At 38.2% G+C, this 23,004-nt stretch overlaps 1 protein-coding gene across 1 annotated transcript in view; it reads right to left on the reverse strand.

Annotated features, from left to right (window-relative positions):
* The window catches only part of LOC109093419 (nuclear factor of activated T-cells, cytoplasmic 3-like), a 69,268-nt gene that overhangs the window by 34,389 nt on the left and 11,875 nt on the right, over nt 1–23,004 (reverse strand). The window contains exons 2-3 of the mRNA XM_042727848.1: nt 14,628–15,804; nt 10,666–10,828 (exon numbers count right to left, since the gene is read on the reverse strand). Of these exons, the coding sequence (XP_042583782.1) occupies nt 10,666–10,828; nt 14,628–15,804 (1,340 nt within the window). The remainder of the gene's footprint in view (nt 1–10,665; nt 10,829–14,627; nt 15,805–23,004) is intronic.

The raw sequence follows: 23,004 nt of genomic DNA on the forward strand, positions 1-23,004 counted from the left end.
CTGAAGGGCTCAACTTAAATGAACCATGACCCTGCCAACACCATGTACATGTAAGATTTATTTTAGTGGTAAGGGTCCACCACCCCTGGTAACAGCTGCAAACCTTACTGGACAATCAGTTCTCATTGTGTGTGTGTGAAATGGGTTGCCAGGTTCACACAAAAACTAGCTCAACTTGCACTACCATTAAAAGCCTGGGGATGGTAACATTTTGTAATGTTTCTGAAAAGTCTTTATTAGCAAGATTATTACTAAGATTGAAAACGGTTCTGCTGCTTATATTATTAAAGTTTTGTCACTTTTCATCAATTTAATGCATCCTTGCTGAATAAAATATTAATTAAAGAAAAAATATCTTACTGATTCCAGACTTTTGAATAGCTTTTGAATGGCTTCCCTCTAGTTTTGCACAGTGTGCAAGATATATCTAAATAGTGCTTATTCATCCCAATCAGTCTAATTTGCAAACTCTGGCCAACGTCAAAAGGTGAATTTTCCTCTACCGTTTTAATGATGTTATGATATGATTTAAATCAACATGAAACCACACTCACAATCCATTTTCCTTCCAAATTATGATACATTTCTGACTGAGTAAAACAAAACATTCAATATTCTACTGGGACCTGACTGGATCCTGAAGAGTAGATGTTTCATAGCATAATGGAGCCAGTAATTACAACAAGAATAACTTAATAATAACACAAACATATCTAATCATAACAAAATTAGACCAGAAATCATGCACAATAGAACCAGGAACATGTATTATTAAAGTAAACAGTGTCAATTCTGATTTCATGTTCACTTTAAGGTCACACGATACATTCAACTCAATCTGGAATGCTGTAAAATGAAGTATCCAAAACCCCTAACGGTGAGTATGATGCACTATAATGTAAAATCACTTTACAAGATGATACATCAGCCCATGAACATTTATGACTTTTGGAAATTCCATGAACATGCTGCAGCCTCAGCAAGTTTCAGAGCGCTGCCACAGCTTCAGTTTCAAGACATTTAGAGCAGCAACAAGGCGCCACATCCTCGAGGAGTTTCTGAAGGCCTGTGGCTCAGCACGACCACTACACTCTTTCTTTCTCTTCCTCTCTTTCTCTCTCGTTCTGTAATTGTCATTCAGATCATTTTTTTTTTAATATTTAAAAATGTCATTTATTTCTAATTTTCAGCAGCCATTACTTTTTTTTTTTTTGCAGTCACTTTTGATCAATTTAATCCATCCTTGCTGAACAAAAGTATTAATTCCTTTAAAAAATTACTGAGACCAAACTTTTGAAAGCTACTGTACATGTGTTAAGGCCGCCCCCGCCTCCTCCCCCCACCCATTTCAAAATGGCAATTAGCCATAAAGAGTGGCTTTTGTGGATTTAGTTATTAATTTTCCAAGGAAAGGGACATCATTAGCGTTTTGTATGACAACGTTTTGTGAAGTGACTATATCCCTGCTTTATTCCTACTTATTATCCCAAAGAAAAGCCAGGAGAGGTGTGCTGCGGATGGACAACAGAAAACAAACAAGCTTAAAAACCAAGACTCTTAAATGAGAGATGTGGCATCTCTCCAAACACAAGCAGCTACAGAAAACCTCCTCTCATCCATCCTCTCATCACATCTGCAGGGCTCAAGAAATCCACAGTGTGCATTTGTGTGAAATTTCACCAGATGACTGTCCCTGCACTCCTGTAACCTCCCTTCCCTGACGCTGGTTATATTAAACTGCTGACATTAAGAACAGTCACATGTCCCATAGCTGGAATAAAGCTAGCAGGGCAAAAATAGCCTCCCTGGGTTGCCTTTCATATTGAGGACTAAATAAAGACGTCTCATTCCGACTGTTTATGATTGCAGTGCGGGCTAAAAGAAACACAGAATCAGATAGTCTAAAAAAACAGCAGGAAGGCACAGCCTAATGTACAAGAAAGCATGTGCAGTGCATGTTTTGGTGTGAAGTGGCATGTTTTGTGTTGCCGTACTTGAGCATGCATGTTTTATCATGCTTTGATTCCCTACACACACCCTCTAAACCTTGAATTTCCCTTCAAGTTTCACGTCTCCTTCCCCTATTCTCTTCAATCTCTTTCTCCACTCCTTCTTCTTTCTCCATCTCTCTATCTCTCTCTCTCTCTCTCTCTCCTTCCAACCCGCTGCTGGCAAGTTGTTTCCCTGTGTTGCTCTGTGGTTGCTATGGTGAGGGCCAGCCGGTGCGTGTGTGTGCATGCATGAGTATGATTGTGTGTGTGTGTGTGTGTGTGTGTGTAAACTTGAGCCTGAGGGGGTGGGGAGGAGACTCAAGGTCACACAAAAACAGTCATACACACACACACTGTGGCCTCTGGCCTCAAAACATGGACTCGTGCTGACATCCTCTCTGTGCTTACTGGACACAGCGAGAGGTCTGTTCACCGATGCAGTGTTTACACAACATATGCCTGTGTGTGTGTCTGTGTGTGTGTTTGTGAATGAGAGAGAGTGTAAATGGGGACAAATAGAGGTATACACATGGAGAGCACCCAGGAGGCTGGGCAACCAGTTGTTTAAATAAGGTCAATACACATAGTTTCTCTCTCTCACACATACACACAGAGCAAGTGTGAAAGGACTGCTAAGACTCTCACACAAACACATCCAGATATAAACACCTGTATACAGTGAGTACAACATTTCCCATGATGTGTACCTCTCACCTCCTCCGTTCTCACTGTGCTGTATGCTACTCTTCACTCTTCAGTCCACATCAGATACAGCCTCAGGCTGCTGTACAACAACAAAAGCCATACACACACAGCTGTACACTCATGAGGGTATACAGACATCAGGGTTACTCCCCAGACAAGCACATTGCGAGCAAAACTTTAACAGTAAACAAACATCTCTGATCAGCACTGAAAATCACCCACCGTGAGGTCGGAGGGTCACTAAGGTCAGCCATCTTGTTTTTCACAATGATGTTATCTGATACTAAGCCATGTTGCTCAAAACAATAAATCTAATGTTTTTTTGTGGAAGAATTCATTGAAGGACTATTCCAGATTAAAATCTACTGATTTACTGTACCATACATAATATTTTGATTAATTTCTCAGTTTGTTAAAACTGTATGTGTACATGTAAATGTAACACGTTTATAATGAAAGATGGCTAGAAATAATGTTTATATTTTATTAAATGAAAAGCATTCCTGCAACTTCAGTGGTAGAGCATGTAATGCATGGACTTAGGGGTGGACGATAAGACCAAAATCCTATTTCACGGCATGAGAAATTATATTTCACGATCTCGATACAGCTATTTTTTTTTATTTTTGTTATTTAAAATAAGAAAAGGAAATTCAAACACAACAGAACAAATAAATATGAAATAAACTTTTACATTTTTAGCTACAGTAGGCTAAAAATAAAAAATAAAGTAAAAAATATTACAGAAATTGAACACTGCATAGTAACTGTAACAATCAAACATGAACTGATTCTTATTAAAGATCCAAAAGTGATTCAGTCAAGTGCAGTGAGTGGTTAACATTCCTAATGACCGATAGCAGCAGGTAAATTAGACTGCTGTCACTTTAAGACCAACCGCACGGATCCAGTATACGGATACACATCCAGTTTTCACCTGTTTCAACTGTTTACATTTATTTAACACTGTGTTTACATAAATACTCCACACGATGGGCATTCTGACATAATTGTGCATGTATTGGACCATTCCAGCACAATTAAACTTGACAGAGATCTGTTTTTATGCGATTGCAACGTTTTCTGATATTTCGGGCTTTCAGTTCGCATGCTTCAGCTTTGTGTCAGTCAACGCAAGCAGCGGGTTGAGTTCTTTTTCAATGTTTATTGCACTTAAGTTTATTAAACATCTCACATGTCCCAAATTCATGATCAAATGCTGTCTGAGAGAGGGGCTTTGTGAGTGTGTGGTTTGTGAGTTTGTGTCAGTCAGCGTGTGCACCGCATTGAGTTCTTTTTCAATGCTTATTGCACTTAATAACTCGGTCAAGTGTGTCCCGCACTTTATTTTCTCATTCATGAATGTTTATTTATCACTTAAGGGTACATATCACTTTTAAGTAGTACTATGTTACGCAGAGACACTTGCATACCGCGGAATACACAATAGAGCAAAATCTCTAATGATAGACACAAAACTACAAAAAAATAAAATAAACAAAGAAAAATCCATGATTTCCAAATAAACAGAAAAAATGTATAACTTAAACACAACGTAAGTCACTTTGGACAAAAAGCATCTACAAGCAAATGCATAAATGTAAATGTTAAGATTGTTAAAAAAATAAAATAAAAATCACAAAACCTTGGAAAAAAGGGCAATTTAGGGAACTTTTGAAGTTTTTTTTGCACAAGAAAACCATAAACAACTAATTTCTCCAGAGCCATTGGTAACCCATAAGCAGAATGGAAGAAGGTGCTCCGCTTACTGCCTGACATGCTGATCATCCCTACATGCTTGTAAGGGCAAGGTTAGAGCCTCTTCAGCCTGTCAGTCCCAAGTCAAAATCATCATTTAGAAAGTGCTTAACAAAAATACAGGCTTTGGATTTCTGCTTTTAACCTTTCCAGTACAGCTGCCATTAGACTTTTCTTCTTTGTGATAATTGAAAGCATGCAACAGATGCTGTCAGTAGAGTTTACCCAGAATATTCCTTTACCATTTTTCTTGTAAAAACACAGGGTAATTTATTTTTCATAAAGCTGGTTTCCACCATGTGTGTTGATTCCACTGAGCCTTTTCATCTACATAAAAGCCCGGGGTGAAAGGTACAAGTGACTTTCTCTGAGAATAAAACACACGAACAGATCCTACGGCTAATGTAAACTCTGCTGCCCTTTGTGTGTGTCTTTGTGTTTAACCAGTTCAGTTGTGATCTCTAACACACACATTTACATTTAGGAAAGTCTAAGCCAGATGGGTTCATAACTTCTACATCTCCTAGCAACAGGTGTGATGATTTTGGTTAAGAGTGAACCCAGAGGGCGCGGGACACGAGCGAGGTTTGTAGGGCATTACACAGCATTCCTCGTAGATCTCTGAACCGTGAATTAGCCCAGTCCAAACACTAGCAGTAAACACTGTCACTTTGTTTTGCTGGTGTTTGTCTGGCTACTGTATGCTGCAATCCGCAGCCTTCTGTTATGGCAGCTTGACTTACACACCACTGATAGGTACACTCGCACGCATTTCTCAATTTCACCACAAATCGCGTCTCTGATTTCTCACACAATAACTGGAGTGGTAAAGTGCTGGAGGACGTGCACATGCATTTCTGGTTATAACATTAACCCATTCATGCCCCTGTAATGCAAATTTCACAACCTTCCTGTAACCTCGTGACCTGGGTAAGGTCCACCATCCACATAACTGGCCTATTCGTTACTCTACACATAAACTATTACACACTGAACCTCTAAGACAAATGCACAAAGGACGGGGTAGATGAAAGATTCTTCTGCTTCAGGATGAAACATAGCAGAAAAAGCAGCAACAGAAAACAGGGGGACTGTAGGTAACGTATTCACTCACACACATTCACTCACACCAGTATTATTTATTTGTTAATAAAGCATTTATTAATCATTTAAATTAGATATTTTCAGTTTTAATTTTTAAAATATATATCTATTTTGTTTTATACTTCAGTTTTTGTTTGAGTAATTTCAGTAAAATTTAAAATGAAACATTATTTCAGTCAGTTCCTAAGGCAACATTTCTTTTTCATTTAAGTTTTGCACCTAACTTTAATATTTGACTTTATTTCAATCAATGAAAACAATTTTTTTTTTTTTTTTTTATAATTTTGTAAACAATAACACCTTCTAGTTTATAATACTCACAACACTGTTGGCCAACCTAGTTTTTTTTTTTTATCAAGTATAAATTGAAATAAAAATAAATTGATGTTCCGTTTTTATTTGATGTTTATATGGTTTCTCAGTTTAAAGCATATGCAATAGCATTAATAACTACAGTATCAGAATAACAAGCATATTTTCTTTAGCTCTTATTGGCTACTAGTGGCTATTTGTTTGCCTGTTATTAATAGTTACCTTTTTTTGGTCCATTAGTCAACAAACGCTAGGTAAACACAGCAAGTGTAATGAAGGTCAGGAGCATAGAGGTGTGCCTTTCACTCAGAGATCAACATTTTAAGTTCATTTAATTAAACTTGTTCTGATTTAATGACAGCTGTCTCATCCATTTCTTTTTTTTTCAGGTACTACCCTCCTACGCCTTCTCTGCCAAATGCCCGGTGTATACATAAAAACACACATACAGCGCCTGTGCTAGTTTACACCTGGCATACAGGTGTATGGGTCTGTCCTCCTGGCTAATTGGCAGCGTAAGTGCTGCTGAAGGCAATATGGCTCAGTGAGTCTGTTCACTGTCTCTAAGATCTAGTCACCGCAGAGAGGCTCACTCCCAGGACAGATGGAGTCTGCGGTGTCACCTGCTGACGTCACAACAACAGATACTCCGCAGTAGCAGCCTAAGACTCCAGCAGTGCATGCCCCAGAAAGCATCATGGGAAATATTATCGTAAACAGCTGCTCGCTGAAAGGTCTGAATGTATGGGAGATTTTCCATGTGCAGATTTTCCCAAATGGAACCAGAGGGTTTCAAAACCACAGTAAAAAGTATTTAAAGAGTCGAAACGACTCATGAGAAAAGACAAATGAGAAAATACAATAGTAAAACTATTTAATTTAATGAATTTTTTTAACATCAGTTAACGCATTAGTTATCATTAACTATTTTTAATGCAATGTTTAAAAAATAAAGGTTAATATTTATTCATATACAGTTGCTCAGTTTTAATTAATGTCTTTTAATAACAAATGTTGTATAATAAAAAATGTATTAGTAATAGGGATGTCAATGATTAATCGATGATCGATTAATTGTCGATAAGAGATGCAATCGATTAAAGCTATCGATGGTTGATTAAACGATTTAATTTTGGGCTGCGTGCGGCTCGTGTGCAAAACACGTGTGAGCGGCTGTGAGTGACGGTGACGGTATATAAATGCATCATCATTCATTCTTAATGTACAAATTAAGCTTTTAATGTGATTTAAAATTTAAAAGTACATTAAAATAGAAACAACACAAAGTTCTTCAACACGGAAAGCAATAGAAATGTAACATAAAAGTCATTTCCCCAGATAACTGTTTCATATCGTGCGCTTTGCAGGGCTGCGGGACACAGGACACAGGTTATAGGCTATTCATTCCTCCAACTTGTTAATTCGTTCCTACGACTTATTCATTTGTGGCAACTCTCCATGTTTCATTAATTTTGTTCCTTAAATAACCCAAGATTTAACTAAAATGAGGGAACAAATTAATAAATCGAACAAATTCTTAATTCATGGCCATGAAATCTTTCATTTTCCTTCCCACGTTTACCAAAGTAAGAGATGCGAAAACAGTGATTAAAAGTGAAAGACAATAAAATAAACCTGCAAAATAAGAGGGTTAGACGGTGAGAATTTAGGAAAAGAAACAATGCCTAAATATTATTGAATTTGTGGAAATTCGTGACCAACCGGCAGAAAAAGAACAAAGCCGCATAAATAGGCTATGGGCTAGAACGGGATCCAGAAGCATGGTGATGTAACATTTTCCAGCGGACATATTATTCCTCTAATAAACAAAGCTTTTAGACCACACTTGTCATAATCAGAGCTTATTATTTGTAAATAAATAATTGCTGGATTCAAAACAGCAATTAAAAGGCGTTGTGACCGACACTGACAATACATTTTCCTGGAGCATTCAATGATGTTACTAAAAGGTGACACCACAACTACGAGCATCATTCACAAGTTTCTGCATGGACCTAATGTTAACTAGTCTAGAGCACAGGTTTTCGAGCCCTGGGACAAAATGGGATGCTTTAAGGAAAATCTATAGCCTATGTAGGCCTAAGTTAATATGCCTAAAATTGAGCGTTAATTTAAACGATGATCGATCATGGAAATGATCGAAAATTGACATCCCTAATTAGTACTTGTAAAAAAAATAAAGCTAACCTTTATAAATGCTGTAATAATTGCTTTTAATTCATTAACTAATGCTAATTAATTTAATCCTGATATTTTGATAAAATTATAAAAGGAATCTAACCCATTTTTACCACCATTTTTACTACTTAATCACTAAGATTTACTTAAACTTAAGTAAATACTGAAAAATACAAGTATACATCACTCTTATGCTAAACCACCATTAAAACAAGCATAATCATAACTGAGAACAAAACATAATTTGATTCTGATTGATAGTGTGGTATAGTTAAATAAACTGAGTAAACCCATGATTCATAAATGGGTTAAAGAAGTCAAACAATGACACAGCACTATTTAGTGAGCACATAAACACACATGAATTTTCCCTATTCATTTAATTCTCCTCTTGTAAAAATATGACCAAAACTTGTTTAGCCAGGTTTTCTAGCACAGTATTTCCCTGTGGGTGGACCAGTGTGTGTCTACCACTGAACAGACTTCATTAATGTGAGGTAATTATGCATCCTAAGTCGTAGAGTGAGGGGAAGCGGGGCTACGATGTTAAAGAGTTAGTCATTAATACTCTGAAATAGTAAGTAAGGCACGCTCACTTACACAACACTGATTCACATGTATATACAGGTGGTTGATGTTTAAGAATGAGAGACAAATCTAAGCAAACAAGACATAAAAAATAGGATAGCGGTTTTGCAAAGGACAACTGAATTGTTTGTATTTTAACTCACTTTTGTTACATTTTCCCCGGCTTAATTATGAATGCACATTTCTTCTCTAAAAATGCAGATGGAACATATCGTTTCTGAAGGAAAGATCTGCATACTAATTGCCAGTCATTAGTCTACTGAAATCAAGCCTCTGATTAAGCATATCAATTAGGAAATGTTGTTCATATGTTGAAACACCTGTCTCTTGAACATTTTCAGATAATTTTGACAAACCAACTATAATTAAAATGAATAATAAATATATATATATATATATATTTTTTTTTTACAGACAAAAATAACTTCCAGATTATGATTATTTTGAACATCACTACCTCAAATTAATAATAATAAAAATAATGATAAAAAACTGTAACCGGCAAGCATCAAGCACATATGGAAGCAATCAATTTCTTTGCACAAAAAAAAAAAAACTAAACAAAAAGAAGTAAAAGGTATTTTTTTCCTATGAACACGTCACACATTATGACTTCCACTACAATAATACCATCTTATGGAAAAAGTGACGTGGCAAAACTCCATCAGATGTCCTTCTAAGATGTTATCTGATCTTCCTGACATCTTTGACTTCTTCTCCACAGATGTGTCCAAGTAATTGATCATCATGAGGCTTTAGACGTTCAGCCCTTGACAAATGTTCGAGCACTGACTGAATTTCAAGTAGGCCTATGCTCAATTAATGCATCAATAATATCATTATGAAACAATACAATGCACTAATTCAAAGTACTTTGATTTATAATTTACTAATTTATCACCCAATACTATCTTCAGTACGAAACCTTGGGCACATAAACCTATGCCATATCAACCACCTATGCACACAAACTCATTCCAGAGAGATATACTACCCAAATATTTGCTTTTGTATTTGAGGTCAATATATTTAATGTATCATAGTTCAGAAAAAGTGCAAAGAAACATAAAAATGTCTCTAAGTGACCAAGAAGAATTGGAACAAAGGGCACTGTAGAGGCAGTCCTGCAGTATAAAAGAGATGAGATGTCTGATAATGAAAGATGATCATGCAGGTAACCTAACAAAGGTCATAAACAAGGAATGACTGCCAATTAATGGCCCACAAGACACAAGACTGAGGTGTGATGTGGCAGAAATGCAGGCCTGTAATTGTGGTTGTTTAATGGACCATTCAAAGCCAGAGGTTATGATTAAGGTGAAAGGCCTACTTCTCTTCCTCACACGTTCAATGAACTCGGTTCCCGAGTTGTGTGTGTGCCTCATTACAGCTGTCACAAAAGAGGCCACTGCCTACAAGACCATAAAATATTTACCAACAAGCTCTCTCTCTCAGTCTTTTTAGGAGAGGTAGCCTCAGGAGAGTGCCAGGTAAGTTTACCTATCCGATCATGATACAGCAGGATACTAATTGGGCTTCATTTTACATAAATGATGCCATCACCTCTGCTGAAGCACACTCCCATGATCCCTCTGGTGAGCCGCTAGTACAAGTAGCACAGAGCAGTCGGTAGGAAATAAAGTCCCTAATCAGACTGCTACACGGTTTGCTTAGATCTAGCTGACACCAAAACACTCGCTCGCTAGCTGTTACCCAGTAAAAGGAATTTTATGACCAGTAATGAGGTTACTAGGCCACACAGCAGACGCTTTCTGTGTGGTCTTGCTTCTCAAGATCTGCTTCCTGTGAGGGAACGGATGGCATAATGCTCTGTTCCCACTTTTGTGGCCACTGTAATGAGTACTTAGAAATCAAGGCCACAAGGCTTCATACGATGATACAAAACCAAGTTAAACCTCTCATACCATCAGCCAAATCAGTGGTGGGAAAACAAATGTATTTGGCCAGGAAATACAGTATCAGTAAACATCCTATTGTGGAGACTCACCTTGACGACAGGGTGTCCCCCAGATGCGGCTTTGATGGCTCCTCGGCTGCCTTCAGTCTCGTAATGAGCTCTGTGATGAGCTTTGGGGTGAACCTCGATCTTTAGCTCGTACTGCCCATACTGATTCGGCAACGGCCAGTCCAGGGGAGGCAGGGATGATGCCCTACACACAGATCAAGAGCAACACGAACAGAGCAGTTACACAATGCAGAGTGGTCAGTAAGTAGATCGACTATGAAAACATAAAAATGAAAGCATATAGTATAAAACAAGATGATTATGTCAGAGAGCAGCTATGCAACAGTTCAGGATGCAAAGATTTTATGCTAGAATCTGAACAAACATCTTTTTTTCAACAAGCCTCTGTGATGCTGCCAGAGATGGTTCCCACTTCCCATGAAACAGTGCTATGACACAATGTGGTTCGGGACGGATAGGATTTGCACCTAATGAAATTTGAAAATAAAGTTATGCAGCTGCGGTGTACGGAGAAGGCCAACAAATATCTTGTGATATAGTCGTCCACTGACAAAAAAAAAAAAAAAAAAAAAATTATGAATTATGATACTTTGGATGTTAAAATATGGTCTCAAAATAAAAAATGTTGACGTTGGAATAAAAAATTAGAAATTCGACTCGTGAACAAAGACCATGATGCAACAAGCTTCTGTGAGGGCAGGTTAAAGGCTAACATAGTCAATAACATAGTATGCGTCACCTTTAAGATACAGAGCAAGTTCAGTGAGAACTTACTCTACAGGGTAGTTCACCCAAAAATGAACATTCTGCCACCCTTGTTCAAAACTTAGATGAGTCTTATATGACTAACTTCTACTAAAAAAAAAAAAATCTGGTATTTTGAATATGGTGGCAATCAAACCACTTCTGATTATCAATGACTTATGTTGCATGTACAAAAAAAGCATTAAGACATTTCTTAAAAATGTCATTATAAATGTTCCACAGAAACAAAGTCACACAGGGTTGGATCAACATGAGAGTAAGTAAAAGATGACCAAGTTCTAATTTTCAAAATGCAAAACTTATGACTAGTGAAACAATTTATGAGTGACATAAGGGTAAATCAGTGATCAGTGAATGTTTTTTTTTTGTTTGTATTTTTTTCTTAGTCTAGCTCTCCACCACATACTCTCCATCCTCTCTCTTTCCCAATCACCCCTCACTCCTCATGGTAACGTGAGATGGTTCGTCAGGGGAAACGCGAGAAAGCTGAATATGTGTGACGGTAGTGGCCTAACGATAGTGCACTAGTGGCCTGTGGACATCAAACAGCTTTACTTAGTGACAATGAACACCTGCCTTATACATACACAACTCTTGTACACAAAAATGAACACCAATTTGAGGTTTAAATCAACACCACTATTCAAGAATGTCTTCACACTACTCTGCATCTACACTACCATTTATAATTTTGGAGTCAGTAAGGATTTTTTGTATTTTTTTTATAATTAATAATTTTATTCAGCAAGATTGCATTAAATTGATCAAAAACTATATTTATATTTCAAAAATGCTATTCTTTCACACATTCTATTCATCAAAGAATCCTGAAAAAAGTATCACTGTTCCCCCCAAAAATATTAAGCAGCACAGCTGTTTTAAACATGGATAATAATGTTTCTTGAGCCCCAAATCAGCATATTAGAATGATATAATAAATGAACCCCAATATATTAAAGATCTATGAAGATATGCACATGATTCTATGTTTACTTTGCATATGACAAATGCAGTTTGTTTACTGCCAGAATATGTTAACATATTCTGGCAGCTTTGACAGGATGGACCAGCTGTCAATCTGGGCCGACCAGTGACAGCCTCACCCTTGCAAGAAAGGCATATGAATATTTTTATGAAACATAACAGCCAAAAACTAAAGCATAAACATCTTGTACATTTGATACATTGACCAGTCCTAAGAGGCAAGCAGGTGTGTGTCTTCATCTGAAAGTGTGTTATGTTTAGCCGGCTGTCCTAAACTAGACCTGCTATAGACTTCAGCTTAATACTGTGCCAAATTCACCCACCCTGCCATAGCAAACCCATCTGTTAAACCTGACAAGCTTCTAGATCTTTCTATTGCTGCTGATTGATGGAGCAGTCAGCACACACACACTCACTCTCAAACAGGTCCGATGGCAGACAGCAGAGCTGTGGGCTCATATAACAGGGATCAGGTATCATGTCTCTGTTGTATGAAGGTACGGCTGTAAAGATGTTAGTCAACATTGCTCCTACAACATGCTGCTCTGCTAGAAGTTTCTTGACATGTTTGTGAGGAGGAGAGCAAGTTCTGTGACTATGTGCTTATTTCTTATGCGACTTTGGAATCAAGGGTGTATGCTACACATTGTAGAGAATTAATGAAGGGGCCTGACTGAGTTAAAAACTGTGTTGTGTTGGTGCGGTCGATAACAGAATCATTGTGGGTAGGAAAACATTTGCGACCCATAGCCACACACTCTCTTTACTGATAGGCCGTCTTCTTCTGACTAGCATGCGCGCGCACACACAGAGCCATTATCCGATGCTCTGATATGGATAGCAGACACACATTTAACTCTTTCTGTTCTTCACTTAACTTCACTCAATTGCCTCATCATGCTACTCTAAATGTATACTGGATCTGTTCTAAAAATAGTGAGGTAACTACCAGTAAAGAAAGGCATCACTGAAATAAAGGCTTGTCATTATTTAATGATTCGTATATATTCTTCACATTTAAAGGGATAGTCCCCACAACAGTGAAAATTCTGTCATGATTTACTCAAGTCTTAAAAAATTATTATTTTGACCATGCAATCAAAGATAATGCCAGTTATCAAAATGTATTCAATATTCTTCAAAATATCTTCTTTTGTGTTCTACAGTTGAATGAAGGTCATAATGGGATGGTAAATAAATGATCACACTCACAAAACTGTAATTTTTTGGTCTAAGACACCTCAGAATACTTTGCAATGAGTTAAGAAAAAAAAAAGGATAAATAACAGACTATAGACATATTTTTATTTCAGAAATATATGGCACTATTTCCATAGTAAACTATTTTATGTGTCCTAGGTATTTTTTGTGCATTTAGTTTTGCACTGTTAGATTAGCAACGTGCTTAATAATTACCTGAATGCTAAGATGCATAATATATTGGTACTATTTTATTAAGTGATGGAATAAATAACAACTTTTTGAGATAAATATTTGCTGTTTATTGTGTTAAAAATAATTAGTTATAAGATATTTCTTAATATTATTTCTATATATACTTTCTTTACATTGTTTAAACATTATTCAAGAGATTCAATGTGAAAATCTATCCAAAATGAAATGGTGTGATTAATCGTGATTAAATACAGAATTCCATTCACTTAAGTAGTTAAATTTATTGGCACAAATCGATATTGTTTAATTTATTGTCCATGCTTTTATTTTTGCATTTAGTTTTCCTTCCTATTCCCTCACTTAGTTAATATTTTAAAATAACTTGAATTTATTAATTCATTAACAAACCTCATAATGATTATCCATATTTCAGACTGTACAGTATAATGTTGTGATGCTTAAATCACTTGTTGATTTTAGATTTTAGTGTTTTATTTATTTGGACAAAAATATAGGATTTTAACATCTCCCATCACATTATTCCTTATTGGCAATAAAACTAAGATAATTTATAAGTTGAGTCTCTTGTGCTTTAAGAAGTGCTATTTGTGTGCTGCATGTGAGAGACCATCAAAAACAGTTGCAGGCAAATTATTTACATGAGGTTCTCTGTCAGTTTGGATGTTACCTTAGAAGACTGCTGAAAATGTAGTAGTCAATTCACTCACAGTTATTTTCTCTACACATGAACACTTGCAAGAAAGAAGCATTGTAGAGCTATACTCACACGAACTCAATAATGGTTACTCTGATGTCACTTCAAAGCAGAGGGAGTTTACCTGAAAATAGGTGTGTGTCCTGGTTTGGGTTTGTTCCATGTGAAGTGAGATGGGACAGAAAGAAACTGCTCTCCAGATCCATCCTTTTTTAATCCGTGCATGCCGTCCTCAGCAGGTGAGTCAAGCAAAGGAGACACACTCCCGGAGTCATCCATGCCCAGGTCACCCTTTCCTGACTGGATTGCTGCTGTACAGTCCTGGGAAGTCTTCCTCGTCTTGGAGGGGATGTCAGCCTCAGAGGGACAACACTGGAAAGGGGATACACCCATAGACGGGCTTCCTATCCAGGTGTCTTCAGTCACACTCCCCCTGGGCGAGGGGCCGGGTGTGGCAGTCGGGGAGTGATGGGGCGATAAAGAGCCCAGGTAGCATATATCAGCGCTGGAGTGGCGTCTCTTCCCACAGGGCGATGTTGGACGTGAAGAGGGCCGTGAGGGTGAGCGAGGGCTCAGCCAGTTCTCATCTGTGACGCTGGTACGGGGCGAGTGGCAAGGTGACTGGCGGGGCGAGAGAGAATGACCATACGAATGAGGAAGGGAGTGAGTGAAAGCCGAGTGATGATGGTGATGCTGCTGTTGCCACACTTCCTCCTGCGCTCCAGCCTGCGGAGAGCAGCCGGGCGAGGTGAGCGGCGAGCCCAGGGTGAAACGTGCCGCTGCTTCATTTAGCTCTGAATCCACGTCATCGTACACATGTGAGATGGATTCGCAGGACGATGCGTCGGAGAACCAGCTACGAGAGGAAAGGCTGCTACATGGACTCTGGCTCAGGGATGAATCTCGATACGAGTGATCTAAGGGCAGGTACAGGTGGTCTCGAGACAGAGGTCTGTCGTGGTAGTCTCCATCTGGACCCTTCACTCTCATCTCATCCTCACTGGCCTCCATCTCCTGCTGGCAGCTCGGGGAGATGGAGGTGATCTGGATGCTAGGACATTCAAAGGCCTTAGGTGGGCCATTGCCTCCTCCACCCACCCCTGTGGGCATGTAATTCGAGTCCTGGGGCTTGTAGCTGGGCTCATAGGCCTTGTGGTGGGCCTGCAGGGATGGGGAGGTGGCAATGAGTTGGGCTGGGGGTGGCCCTCCATGCCGCTGGAGACTGTGTGATTGGTTCACCACTGAAGGAGGTTGCCCCACATTGAGGATGTAAAACGATGTGTTTTCATCTGTTTCTAGATCTAAAAAAAATCAAAAACAAGACAAAACATGGAGAGGATGAAACAGACAGAATAATAAGGGACAAAATAAGCATTTGTACAGTGTAGCCAGTGGAGTTCTGAAATATTTTGAGGGAATAGATTTCCATGAATGATGCAGAAGAGAAATACTGTGCCTTAAAAAAACATTCTACCGACAAGGCGCTTACCAAGAATGACAAAGGTGGACTGTGGACCATCTGTTAAAAAAATGTGTATTAATGACTCTTAACAACTCTTGTATTTGGTATTGTTTGATAAACAGTGTAACAAATACAAAAATCTGAACGGCTGTTGGAAAACATGTGAATATGGTCTGACTTACAAGTGGATGTCAGAAATGGAAAACTGCGCACTGATACCCTTGTGGACAGCTATATTTCTGCTTTTCCATATGAGCCACCTACTGTCAGAGAGTGAATATGCATCGTCTTTTAGACCACCTGTATTTTTTTCACTTAGGTATGAATAAATTGCAAATTTGTCCCAAATTTCTGTGCAGAACATTTAGTGTTGGTGTGAATAGGCCTTTAATATGCCATATACTCAAGTAACTGTTGCTTACAAATAAAACATATATACATAATAGATATGATAAAAGATCAATGCAAAATAGAAAAGATTAAAAAGAGTAAAAAACTGCATATTTACATAAAGTGCGCATGATATACTGATTTAGAACCAGGATATCATTTTAAATGTCATTTCTATCATTGTTAAGGCGGTGATTTTCTGGCACGTATTTTCAGTGGATGTGCATTGATGGAGAGATCCCAAACAGCTTCACTGCAGAGAAGTATTTTTAACTGATAGTTTTATTCTTTCATTAGATCAATATTTTGCAGTAGTTTTATTAATCACTTTACCACAGTATAATATATATATATATATATATATATATATATATATATCACTATATATATATATATATATATATATATATAGCCCAGTATATATACACATATATATATATATATATAATATATATATATAGCCCGATATTACACACATATCATGTATATATAAAGCATTCTACAGTTCTAGGGACAGTTTTAAAAACCAGAACTACGGTTAGCAAAAAAACACAGACAGGATAGGTGCATAAAATAAGGCACTTATAGAAACTGTATTACATTTACCAAAGTTCACAGTGTAATTGCTCGTATAACCAACACATAAATAATTACTGTCTATTGAGGCACTTCAAGGTCTCTGTCTGCTGATAAGAGGGATGAAAGAGAACAGGCTATTTTCTCTCCTCTCTCTCTCCTTTATTGGACTGCTGTTCTGATAGCCTTGAAAAGGAAAGACTCGGGCTAGCTGCAAACAAGCCACTGGGGAATCTGCAGACGCTACAACACTAGCAACAGGTTAACAATAAGAGCATTATAGCACAAACAGTACTGATATCTCAGTACCAGCGCACGGGGACGGTAGGGGTGAAAAGCACAGAAAGAGAGTGAGAGAGCAAGATCCATAGAGTCAGATCCATTTAAAAGCAGATATAATGAGACAGAGAGCCGGTGGGTTAGTCAATGGGGAGAATTTCGGGCGGGGCAACAGATGTGCTCAAATCCAGAGAGGAATAACCCGTGCACATGTCATCTATCTCAGGACGTGCGCAAAAAACACACGGGAAACAAATTCGCACATAGACGCATGCTTTAGCCTGTCACCACATAGAGACCGACCCTATTAATAACGCCAGCTCGCACACACACAGATGGCTATTATGCACTAATACTGTACAGACACACACCCACAGAGCATATTGTGCCTGTGGTCTTTTAAAGGTTATTGATGAGCTTCCAGTGACTGGGCAGAGGGAGCCTGACAGGGCCAGACAGCAGTGAGCAGCCAGAGAGATGTGTTTCTACAAGCTGCATACAGCCCTACCGAGTCAAAAAATCAGCGTTATGATTTCACAATGCAACAGAATCAAGTCTTGTTGAATACCATCTTGATTCTCCACTTGTATGCTGCTTTGGATAAAAGCATCAGCTAAATAAATGTAGGTAAATGGAGTCATGGCCTTTCTCTCACTTATTCTCCTTTGACTGACTCACCCAGTGTTATTTTTTTCCTTTCAAAATGCTCTCATTTATGTTTCTCTACCCCATTTCTCGTCGCTATATTTTTATCCCTCTCTATCCCCTTCCATCTGATTGACTTATTTATAGATGCTCCACACACTCCCTGTCATAAGACATGCCTATTTGTGACGACAGAGCCTGATAAACAGGAAGGGGGACAAACCTACGTGTCACACAAGACTCAACATGTCAATCCAACTGTGAACTCTGACCCCAAGGGAAACAGACCACTGGGAGTTCACTCTGTCAATCTGACACACACAATGCTGTGATGTATACGCAGTATACTAACCTGAAAATGTTCAGAATAACACTCCATAGAAAAAATGTGAGATCTTTAAAGCCTAGAGTTAATCGGCAAAGGCAAAGCCTATGTTTTTTTTTTACCCACAATTTCATGCTGAACTTCATTCATGAGGGAGAAGAGGCTTTGATTAATCCACCAAACGCTGGCTGCCAGTTCATTAGCATAGTGCCATGAATAAATACAATGATGGGGGGATAAAATAAAAGAGAAAAAAGACTGAAAGAGAGAGAGGAAGGGTGCTGTGAGCATTGGGAGCAGTGGAAAAGCAGGCTGTTACTTCTGAGTCTGGTTTAAGGTTCAGGTTGGACATCTAAAGAGATGCTTGAGACACTTTTCAAAAGCTTCATTATTATCTTATATATATATATAAAAATAAATTTTGGTTGTAAGAAATTCAGTCACTGAATGGACCAATTTGGCTTTCACCAGTTCCTGTTTCAACCAAAATTTGTAGTCATTCTGTCCTTCCTATATTCACATCAACGTTTTATCGTATATATTTTTCCTTAAGAATCAAATCAATAAGCAGACTCGGAATCAGAATTGCTGAAATTAAAACGATAACCAACCCTATTCCAGACCTTGCTCTTGTTAGTCTATTGCTCTCACTGAAAGCAAGGTTACCCTGTGATGGCTGATCCTGGAAGCAAAAAACTTCTAAAAGTGTGAAATGGCTAATAGTGCCACAGAAATGGCACTTTGCAGCTTTAAGGCAGAGAATAAAGATGTGATAAGAGAAATATATTTTTTTAAATTATAGTGTGAGAGAAAAAGAGAGCAGAATAACAGAAAATGAGTGAGGAGCACTACAACTACTGTAGCTCTCCAAGAACAGATCGTTCCCCCAAAAGACCTCCCAGCCTCCCTAGCAGAGCTAATGAATACTATGATGAAAGTATCGTGGCAGTCCTCACATGATAAAGATGCATACAGTAACAAGACATCTGCATCATCCAAATGGAAAAGTGTTGGAGCCACAACATAGCAAGTGCAAATTACAATTATACTGTAAAATATTAAATATACATTTAAAAAACTGTTTCCTATTTTATTGCATTTTTTATTTATTCCTGTGATGGCAAAGCTGAAATTTCAGCCGCTGTTACTCTAATTATCTGGTGAATGGAAAGCTCAAAGAACAACATTAATTTGGAAATTTAAATATTTTGTAATATTATAAATGTCTTCACTGTTCCTTTTCAGTAATTTATTTGCATCCTTGCTGAATAAAAGTATTTATAAAAAAAATTAAAAATAAATCTTACCGACCCCACACTTTTGAATAGTACTGTTGTTTGCATTACAAACATGTTGCATACTTGATGTCTGTTGCCTTGTACACACACACACACACACACACACACACACACACACACACACACCATTACTTTCTGCTACCTTATGTCTGCTGGGAACGTCAGTGAGAAAAAACCTGACCCAGATCAACCCAGAACCATCTGCTGGAAGGAAATTAGGGAAACTGCTAAAGTGTAGTATTGTGACTAATATGGCTTGCAGTTTAGTTAGAACAACAACTCTAATTTACCACTTGAACGCTGTCACAGTTGCTTGAGGTTCATAGAAACCTTTCATCCAGCTCCAGACCCCCTCAGCACGGTCTCACAGAACCTGGGTCAGTAATAATCTATGATGAGGAAAGTAGAACTGATCTTATGCAGTATGAGGAGAGGAGTCCCAGCGTCTGCCTGCTTATATCAGACGCCGTTCAGTTCCACATCAGACTGGCTATCTGGTTAAATAAAGAGCCCTAAGAGGCTTTGCTGTTCCTAAGCTAATAATAGTGGGAAATCGCTGTAGTGCGCTGAGAAGCACTCAATGCCTTGCACAGTCCGTGACACTACTAATACACGGGCTTTCACCAGTAAAGTCACCCAGAGGTGAGACCAACTCTCCCTACCTGGTGCAGTGTGTCGGTGTGCGTGTAATATCAGACCAGGACTGTGAGGGAAGTCGTGTCATCACACAAACACACTAACAGCTTAATTGCTTTGATTCCTTGAATGCATGCAGGATGCGAACTGACGACAGGAATGAAAAACTCAAGCCCTCTCCTCCATTAGTAATGACAGCCACACAATTCAATTAAGCACAGATGAAGCATGGACCTCCCTAAACATCTACGTCTGTTGTGAAGGCAGAACGGTACTTATCCTAATGCACCTGTCACGGTGCAACAGTTTGAATTCGTCCATCACTAATGAAAGATGAAGGCAGATGCTGTAATGAACTTTAAGGGATGCCTGGTCCATGTGATAGATGAATCAGCATCAAACTGTAATTATCCGTGCTGTGACTTCAATGTACCAATGACGTCTCGGTAACTTGTTGGAATGCACTTATCTACAAAAATGTACATACTCACTTCAGGTACACATATCAGTTTAAAGAGAATCTAATGTAGGAAAACAGACCATTTAAACACGCAAGCTTAATTTAAGAGCATCCTGCTTTCTTCAATTTTCCATTTTGGCTCCATTTTCAAGTCTTGCGTCACATCATTTTCCTACTTGCACATGTTGTTTTGCTTTCCCCAGCTTCTCTCCTGAGTCATTTGTTTTGTTGATGCTTTGTGAAAATCATTTGACAACTCAAGAACTCAAGAGCTTTAGGCCATAATGAAAATGTCAAAAGTGCATTTGTGACCCCTGGCTCTGATGTGAAATTCCTTAATTCGGATATTTCCCACTGTTCTGACAACCTGCGTGAACTCTGGGCTATAAGATGTCTACGTACATGCCTCAAAGAGGGTCAATTCCTGAATTGCTTACACAACATCCTGACCTGAGTGTTAGTGTGTGCATATCATCTGTAGTGATGGGTGTAACCTAATCCGGAGTTCCCTATGTAGAACACACTTGCATGTATAACAAAGGATTTTTCTTAGAGATCAAGCATCTAACCGTCTCTCTCGTAAAACTGGCCTAAAAAACAAACAAAAAAAACCAAACAATTGATTGTAAATCAGAAATTGAATGATGAAGACTTTAAATAAGCACTTTCTCTTGACCGAACAAGCTGCTTCCTAACACTGCCTGTTTCTAAGAACTGTTGGCAGAGTGCCGTCACTTCTAAACACTGACGCAAGCTGCACAGAGCAGCCCACACCTGTAGCACCAACATCTCTGTAGCGCACAACTGTAGCCGATTAAGAACACAAAGAGACGCACAGAACGTGTGTGTGTGTGTGTGTGTGTGTGTGCGTGCGCGTTTTTGCCTTTGTCTAAGCTTGCATACGAGTGTGTGGGCATATGTGTGTCTCATTAGTCGATGTTAGATGCTCTCAGTCAAGCAGACTCAATTGAAAGAGGTCAGCTGGGGTTCTGTGGTCACACACAAAGACAGTTTTTAATTTATTTGCAAATTTTTATTAACTATATTTCCAGTAGCATAGCTTAGCTGCTTTCAAAACAGTTCAGCTTTTCCAGCAACAAACTATTTTTTTCCTACAAGCAGCAGCATAGCAGGACAAAACATTACATTGCTGGGTTTTTTTTTGTCACGCTGTGCATGCAGCAAGCTGAGGAAAAAAAAATAATCAAACACATTTCACTAGACTGTTTTTGTGAGTTGGTTTGTTTGTGGCAATGAATTTGCCAAATTTACATTTCTTTTATCTGTTCATTCAAAATAACCAATAAGATTAATTTAACTTTTAACTGAAGCCCTATAGATATTTGTAGAATGAACATGCTCTATAAATAGGTCTCATATTTTACAAAACTGATTTCTAGAGTAGCAAATAGTTTTTGCACACACTAAAGCATTGCTTTAGGAAGTGAGAAAAAGATGACAAATCATCCTTCCAAGAAGCAAGTAGACCTACAAACTGCATTGTAGCAGACCCATGACTGATGAATCACTCTACATGTCGCAAAAAATATGATATCAGGTAAGATTTAAATGCAAAGGTGAAACAATGATTCTGCTTTATTTATTTGTGTTTACATTTAAGACATAATATTTTGAAGTTAATTAAATCTGGGACTTGAATTAATAAATTGCCTCTACAAAAATATAGGGACATCTTTCTATTCATAAAAGCGGTCTTTAATCAAATAGTTTATGAAACAGTTTTACATTTTCTTACAATACAACAAAAAAAAGGTGAAACTATTGACCACCCTGGCAGCTCGTAATGTAATCTGAAGCCTGTCTACCTTTAATAATGTTTTCACACCAAAACAGAATTCCACAATCTTATAAAAAAAACATAATAAAATGAAAATACATAAATCTCACATGGTTTATTCACACCCAACCATTTTGGTTCGATTGATTCGAACTCAACTTTGTTTCCCCCCTTGGTGCAGATCTTTTGGGCAAGTGTGACTACAGCAATCACACACGGGTTTGGACCAAACAACCGTACCGAGACCCAGCTGAAGAGGTGGTTTCGGTCCGCTTCCAAACAAACTCTGGTACGGTTGAATGGATAAACCAATGAATGGATGACCTTAAGCACACGTGTGGTTTTGTTTACAGTTTCTGGTTCACTTGCAAAAAGAGCAGTGTGAAAGCAAACCGCACCAAAAAAATAAAAAATTAAACAGTGTATTTGGTCTGGACCAAAGCAAGTGAACTAGCTGACTTTTCTGGTGTGAATTAGACATTCTCCTAAAGAAACATCAGTTTCTTGGTTTTAGCAACATTCACTATGTCTCAGTCTTAATTTGCAGCTTTTAGCAAATTTTTCCCCATGCAGGCGAGTCACTGCTGTGGCCCCCGTTCTGCAGCCAGTTACATCACCGACAAGCTGCGGAT

This window comes from Cyprinus carpio, chromosome B7 (assembly GCF_018340385.1).
Source record: "Cyprinus carpio isolate SPL01 chromosome B7, ASM1834038v1, whole genome shotgun sequence".
In the NCBI taxonomy this organism is placed as follows: Eukaryota; Metazoa; Chordata; class Actinopteri; order Cypriniformes; family Cyprinidae; genus Cyprinus; species Cyprinus carpio.